At 43.7% G+C, this 8,139-nt stretch overlaps 1 protein-coding gene across 1 annotated transcript; it reads right to left on the bottom strand.

The window, feature by feature from the left end:
- Window positions 1-232: 232 nt before the first annotated feature.
- CCR75_003147 (uncharacterized protein) lies at window positions 233-1,585 on the bottom strand (the record flags this gene model as incomplete). Its single annotated transcript, XM_067961244.1, has 2 exons — window positions 233-853; window positions 915-1,585. The coding sequence occupies 2 exons, from the start codon at window positions 1,583-1,585 to the stop codon at window positions 391-393; spliced, it is 1,134 nt and encodes a 377-aa protein (XP_067821441.1). The 3' UTR covers window positions 233-390.
- Between the last annotated feature and the right edge of the window lie 6,554 nt (window positions 1,586-8,139).

The raw sequence follows: 8,139 nt of genomic DNA, 5'->3' as shown, positions 1-8,139 counted from the left end.
TTTAAGTAGCGCCCGCCTACATACATGTCTTGTAACGATTGACGGTGTTGATAATATTGTCTTGTTGCCTCAATATTATCAAAATTAGTAATATTGGAACTATTAAGTCATTTAATGAAAGTATAATAATTTAATACTTTATTTATTTCCTCTTATAGGAATGATTATTTGTTATTCCTCTTATAGAAAATAATACTTATGTAACGGACACCCGTTACAGTGATCGTCTTTGGTTGATTTATCAAGTATCGCTTGTTGCCCTCTTTTAAACTTCTAGATGGTGACATTTAAGCAGCGAATAAAAAAATCTTCTCGAATATCGATACTTGTCGTTGTAGCTTATGAGAATCCTGTTACTTTTCGTTACAACTTTTTAGGTTTACAATTTATCTAGGCATGAGCCATCTGCCTTTCAATGCTAGCTTTGATGGCGATCTTGCACTCATTAATGGCCTTTAATTCTTTATCGATCACTGCAATCTGGGTGATGTCGCTCGAATTTCTCCGCATATAGCGCAACTTTTGCTCTCGTTTTCTTAATGAAACTAGCAAAGATCGATCCAAAGATGTACAACATGATTCAGCTGCGTCATCGACCACATCAATTCTTTCAAATGTTTTGTGAAAGGTTGAGCCATTGACATATAACCCCCCAGAACATAAAAGTATCAGCCACAGACCAGTTGCATGGTACGCTCGGAAAGATAGTAGATGCATCTTCAGTGTTGATTTCCAATGCTTCACTACGTTACCCTGCAGGTTAGAACATGACTCGCATTGCGGGTAAAAGCGAAATTTTGTCTTGCGCCCAAAAAAGTTTCTTAAAAATTGAGCGTCGGTCCGACTGGCCATTCTTTAACGACATTTGAGCTAGTAAGAACGAATGTAACACCACCAATTCAAGATAAACGTACAATTTGGGTGGCATGTGGTCTGCGTGGTACCGCACACCCCGCTTAGCACCGCACGTGTGGCATCCATAAAGCCGACCAAATTCCTGTATGATGCCTCTTTCTACGCTTGTCGCGTACTCGATTGTTGCTGGCAAAGACGCTTTTCTGAGGTGGAAAGCTCCGAGATTGGCGAGGGGCGATGGAGCTAGGGCGCTCATGCGTCCACCTAATAGCTTAAAGCATAAAAGCCCCATTGTCATGTACACCAAATCGGGGGATTGCGAAAGGATACTCCAACGCTCTTGCACTTCGCTTTGCAATAGCCGCCAGGGCGTAGTCGGCTGGATGTTGCGCGCCTCGAGCACAAGCCATCTATGATCACTAGTTTGCCTTCTTTGAGCTACCATCTCCTGGTAAATACTGCGTGGTATTGAGGCAAAATGTAGAGCTAGAACAGAAGATGAGGCCACGGCAACGGCGCCCAGAGCTTGAGGCAGCAGAAAGCCAGTAGCTGAGCCGACGCGGAGCAGCTTCTGCGCCACCTGCGCTACTGATGTGCCTCCTATGAACAATGCACCACCTGTTGTTGCATCAACGACATGAGCTGCCAGCGTTTTGTACACATCAATTGATCTGTCGCCGGAGAAGTGCTGACGGAGACGATCGACTGCGGCATTGATCCAAGAACTCATGTGTCGGGATATTTAGAAAAACATATTGTCCTATCCAGGTAATTTAGGCAAATTTATGGCTAACATTTTGTCTGACTTTTAAATATTTAAATTGTTACCTGATCAAATATTTCGTTACTTTTAGAAGTCAAATATCAAGTTGGTGCAACAAATCTTACTAAGGAGGTTACTTATTGTAAAGCATCCGAACAAGCATCCTTAACGTTTTATACACAAATAATTTGCATTACAAAATATGTAACAAATTCGGGCCTGCAAAAACACTTTTTTGCGACGCTTCGTGACGGGTCACACAGAACAATCACGGATCAAGCGTTCAAGTCAAGCTACACATATTATAACTAAACTTATTTATCATCCTAACTGATATACGTATTTTAAAATCAAATTGAAGACTTTTTATGTGCGAAGCCTACTTACCAACTTCAGTCAGAAGAAGCCTTTTAAGCTCAGAGTGTAGGCGGGCGCTTCTATAGCAGCCACGTTCTACTTAAGCACACAGCTTCAAGTACAGTGAGAAAGCAACTTTAACCGTCTTCTCTCATGTGCAGTGAGGTAGTTGGTGGGCGCCCAAGCGACCTCAACCACAGAATTAAGTTCCTTAGGACAATAAGCCCACTGCTGCAACAATAAATGTTCCGTCGCCAACTTAATTTGGCTACGTTAGAAGAGCCTATCGAGAAGATAAGGGTTCTTCAAGGTTTGATGGATCACCTCAGAAATTTATCACACGAATCCGTTTAGGATTGTAGAAATTTTACTGATCTTTAACAGATCGATACACAACACACGCAGGCATTGCTGGCGACATACCTCCTGTCGTCATCCTTACCCACAATAATCTGCATTTACGTATGAGTGCCATGATATACCAATAAGCGGGCATAGTGAAAGGTGAGGAAACTCATTTCACGATAAACCGCATTTTCTACTGGCCGCGCCACTATGAACCCGTCCGCAAGTAAATACGTGCTTGCAAATTTTGCCAATGGGTGTGGCCTAATGCTAAATCCTGTGCTCCGTTAAAACCTCTGCCTGTTCCGGCAGAGTGTTGGCAGTCCGTGTTTATGGACTTCGTCTTCGGATTTCCCGAAAGACGCACATAAGAATAATGATATTCTTGTGTTTGCTGATCGTTTCATCAAGAGGTACTCCTGGAGTCGACCACAGCCGAAGGCTGTGCTCGTGCCTTTATTAAAACGATATTTCGACTCCATGGGTAGCCCCGTGAACTGGTCTTAGATCGTGACCCCGGTTTACAAATGAGTCTTATCAAATAGATGCGATAAATGTGTAGCAAAAGCTGACAATTCTTCGAGTGTTGACCGTCGATATTCAGCCACATGTCGCTTTGGGCGCGGAGTTTCGGTGACTTTTTCAACGACTCAGTACGAGAAAGCCGCTTGCTACCCAGATCAAATTCCAGGTCGGCGCCATAAGCTTCATTCGGCTCCATTTCAGACTCCATATCAATGCCCGGTAAGACATCTTCTTCATCGCCGTCATGAATCTTAACAGACTTGCACTTGTACCCGTCATTATTCCATTCATTGGCGAAAGTAGCTTTCTTGAACTGTGCATTACGACTCATCAGAATTTGACCATTAGACAGGTCCTCAAAACGATACGTCCTCTGTTGCTCAGAATAGCACAAAATTATATTTTATATAATAATATAAATTTAGAAAATTGGCACAATACGGTTTTTGTGTCTAGCTTGGATCGCTTCTCTCTAGTATGTGGACGTACGCGTGACACTCAAAAATCTAGAGTTTGTCAACAGAGTTTTTTTCGTCGTCCAAGACTCGAATGACGACTTATCATGCTCGATAGCCCGCGATAGACAACGATTGCAGAAAAACATGGTCGTCATTACATTTTTACCCGAATTGTGCTCGGCAGGCCCGGCGTATGATAGCATGCATTTTGCACATTCCACAAAGGTCCTTTTCATTCGCTCCGCCATTCCATTCAACTGTGGTGTGTAAGGAGGCGCGTACTTTAGAACAATACCTTGATCCGAGCAAAACTTGGCCATTTATTCGGACGCATACTCGCCACCGTTGTTGCAACGAAGCGATTATTCGCGTTTACCGGTATGCTTTTCCGCGAACGTAACAAATTTAGCGAAGTTGTTCATGACTTCTGACTTGCTCTTGATCAGGTAAACGACACAGTATCGGGACTGGTCAATAATGAAAGTGACTAAATAGCGCTTACCGCTAAAAGTCGAGGTCTGTATGGGGCCACATACATCGCTGTGTATGATCTCTTAAATATCACTTGCCTGCTCCGTCGATGGCGAGTGAAGCATACGTGACTTTTGTTTCCAAGCGCACAACCATCACAGATCTCCACTTGTTCACAGACGCAATGTCGATTCCAGTAGCAAGATTCTTCTTCACGATGGCACTTAGTCCGTCATGACCGATATGGCTAAGTCGAAGGTGCCACAAATATCCTCATTGCGAGATAATGGCTTGAACACTTTTTCTTCCTCTTGAGGAACTGTAGTCGTGTGCATCCTGAACTGTCCTTTTCCTTCGCGTGCACCGATCTTCTACTTGACGCCTTTTTTTCTGTGAAGAACCCTTCTTTGTCAAATACAACGGGCCCAAAATGCTTGCTAAAGTGACTGACAGAAAAAAATATGTGCGATAAATACGGAATTGCCAAAAGTTCGTTAGCCCTCCCTTCTTTACCTACTGCAAAGTCTTCATTTACATGACGAAGACACCGCTACCGGTAGCTTAGACTACTTAACGCCACCAAAACAACTTCGGTACGGCACTTCTTCGTCGGATCTTCATGCTTGCATCCACCCTAGTCCTGTGTCTTAAGGCCTCTTGATAGACTTGCTATCTTGCTATCTCTCATGCCGAACTTGCTCAAGACTGAATAAAGAAAATTGGTTTGCCAAATCTTGACTTGACCGGATACTTGATCTTGTCCAATTTCCATACTGAAAAAAATACTTGAGCTCACCAAGATCAGTAATCTCGAAACCCTCGCTCAATGCACGCCTCGCCGAAACCAGCAGCGAGTCTTGAGTCGTCGCGGTTAAAAGACCGTCCACGCAAAGAACAACAATAATCATGTCGCCGTTGGTGAGCTGCTGTACACCAGTGTTCTGACTCACAGTTGTTGAAGTTTATCTGGACCATGAACTCGTCGATAGTGAGTCCATAAAGCGACCGCTTGAGCTCGCAAACAAAGTTCGGGCTGTTCACGCTAATAAATCCTTCCGCTGCTGCATGTAATTGTATTTGTCCTTAGAAATGCAGTCTTCTCGTCCATTTGATGTAGCGTTAAAGCGTACATGGCAGCCATACTCAACCCAATACGAATCGATCCTCATAGTCGACTTCATACTTCTGCAAAAATCCCTTAGCCACGAGCCGAGCCTTGTAACGGTCGATAAATCCATCTTGATTTTCCGTTACTCGAAACACCCATCTGCAGCCAATTGATTTGTGTCCCTTAGGTAGAGGCACAACCCATGTCTATTTCTTGTGAAGTGACTCTCGACTCGACAGCGGCGATTGAACTTGGTATGTCTAAATTTGATCTTAGAGCGCTGAACTGAATTGCAGAAATCGGCTTGGTCATAAAATCTGCTCGCATTTCGATTGTCGGGCTGTACTCTAATATCACATGACCATATCTAACCTTCTCACGACCAAAATGGTTTCGAATATCGATGTGTCTAGTGCGCTTGTGGAATTTGGGATTCTTGGCCAACGCAATTGCACCTTGATTATCTTCAAACACCTTTACGGGTTCATCGCTTGAGTCTTCGCCGAATTCGTGCATTAAAGTATTGAGCCAAACTGTCTCTTGAGTAGATCCTGATAGTGCCATGCACTCAGCTCAGTCGAAGATAGTCTTGCTCGGAGTAGCACGCAGGTTTCCACTCTTTCGTGTCGCTGGATTCCATCGCCGACTTGAACGTTGTTGGCATTCTTTTTTACTGAATACATAGCTTGGGCTACTTCATACCCATTTTCATCGTCCATAACTGTAGCAGACGCTGATATTTCGTCCGGTGTCGACCGACGATATTCAGCCACACGTCCCTTGGGATGCGGCGTTTCGGTGAACTTTTTCAATGAATCAGTACGAGTATGCCGCTTGCTACCCAGATCAAATTCCAGGTCGGCGCCATGAGCTTCATTCGGCTCCAGTTCAGACTCCATATCAATGACATTAAGACATCTTCTTCATCGCCGTCATGAATCTTAACAGACTTGCACTTGTACCCGTCATTACTCCATTCATTGTCGAAAGTGGCTTTCTTGAACTGTGCATTACGACTCATCAGAGTTCGACCATTGGACAGGTTCTCAAAACGATACGTCCTCTGTTGCTCAGAATAGCACAATTTTTTTTTCTATATAATAATATAAATTTAGAAAATTGGCCCAATACGGCTTTTGTGTCTAGCTTGGATCGCTTCTCTCTAGTATGTGGACGTACGCGTGACACTTAAAAACCTAGAGGTTTGTCAACAGAGGGGTTTTCGTCGTTCAAGTCTCGAATGTCGCCTTTCCATGCTCGATAGCTTGCGATGGACAACGATTGCGGAGAAACATGGCCGTCATTACAGCTTCACCCGAATTGTGCTTGGCAAGCCCGGCGTATGATAGCATGCACTTTGCACATTCCACAAAGGTCCTGTTCATTCGCTCCGCCATTCCATTCAACTGTGGTCTAGATAATGCGAGTTGGCTAATACATGCCGTAGTTATAACGGGGTGTTTCGTTACATGAAATTAACACTTATTGGTTGTTAATTAATATGTTATCTAAAAGGTAGATAATATTTGGAGAATATTACTTTACATGGTAATATTCTAAAAGCTTATCCATTGGTTTATTTAGACCATTTTATCTACTTTCTCCGCGGTCCAGTCAGCGCTGGATGCGCGCAAAGAGAAAGACAGATATAGCATTAAGTAGATAGACCGGAAGACCTTAATTATATTATTACAGTTCTAAATAACCCTCTTTAAAGCAATTATTTTAGAGTCTTCCTCTGCACGTACTAGTGTACGTGAAGTGACGTGAGGCACCACTCGCACTGAGGCAGTGCGAAGTGGACTTATACTGAAGCAGTACAAGTCAGTAGTGCCCCGTTACAATAGTCTTATCCTGAGTGCTCAATTATCGGACTCATATGACAGCATATATAATCGCATTCATAGTATTGCAAGAAATCGCCGCACCTGTCGCGTGATAAAGAAACGCATCTGGCCGCTATTCAGCGATTATACGTGGTTAAAATTTTATCTGGAAGATAGCCCAAGCCAAGTGAACGCTTGTGTCCCCCACAAAAACGCTGAGTTTACTCCTCTTCGGTCCTTCATGGCAAATCGAACTTAGCGCACACATCCACTTCGTTTTCGGGCGTAGAAAGCTGCACCATACAGTATCGACTCACGGCTTAAACCCAGGGGACAAGTTTGGTGACCGCAACGCTACCGTTCTAAGTTAGGTTTCATGGAACTCCGCCGAACTAGCTAGGCTATAGCGAATCATCAGTCTTTTAAACGAAGCTTGCATGTGTAAAGCTCGTACTGTATTGTAGTATACACCGCATGTGGCCAGTCGTCAAGCAGACACAACAAAATTGTATGGAAAGCTTAGCATTTTAGTTTTCTATATTAGAGAGACAAACATATCGCGCACTTGATTAATAGCGGCTATGTTGAGATGGGCTCGTCAAACAGGATTTTTGCAACGACACAAAAGCTTCTTAAATGAGCTACTTTTCTTAAGATTTCCAGAGTAGTAACTTCAAGGTTATGAACGAGACGCAATTATATGACATCATTGGCTGCTCGACCGTACCAAATCCTCGAGCACAGTTACAAACGCGAAGAATATCCTACATTTGTTACATTGCATGCGAGCGAAACATTTAAAGCTGTGCTAAGGAAGTGTAGGCCGAGGAAGCGCATTGAAGCTTGTGAGCGCCCGGCTGGCCGCAAAAAGCGCCCAATGATACGGCCTAAATTGACTGCAACTGTAACGGGTTGATTACCTTCTAATACATGCTCGTTAAGACGATCATAAAAACAATGGAATCCATTGTTTTAGTTTTGTAGACAGATTCAGCAAGATTGTACATCTTGTTGCAGTACCAGAGTCGATCACGGCTCCAGGATGTGCCCGTGTATTCATCGACACGATATTCAATCTCCATTGAGATCCACGGTTCACGGCGAAGTTTTGGCAATCCGTGTTCCGATCTCTCGGAAAACAGTTGAGTATGTCAACTTCCGATCATACAGAGACAGATGGTCAGATGGAACGCATAAATTGCGTCTTCGAAGAGATACTTCGAGATGTCGTCCAATCGTATCCGAATTGAAGCGAGTGTTTACCGATGGTCGAATTTGCCATCAACAATTCGGTGCATGCGTCTACGTTGCATACATCGTTCTTCGTAAATGGCTTATGCCATCCACGCATACCCACCCAAATAGAGGGATCCTCTAGTTTTAGGGGGTGGATTCGCACGAGCAAAACCGTTTCTGGCTCGTCCTCATCAC

Source organism: Bremia lactucae (assembly GCF_004359215.1).
Source record: "Bremia lactucae strain SF5 chromosome Unknown BlacSF5_NotPlaced_19_SHOA01000004.1_2068294bp, whole genome shotgun sequence".
NCBI lineage: Eukaryota > Oomycota > Peronosporomycetes > Peronosporales > Peronosporaceae > Bremia > Bremia lactucae.
Note: the sequence above shows the minus strand (reverse complement) of the source record. Positions and strands in the feature narration are given on the sequence as shown.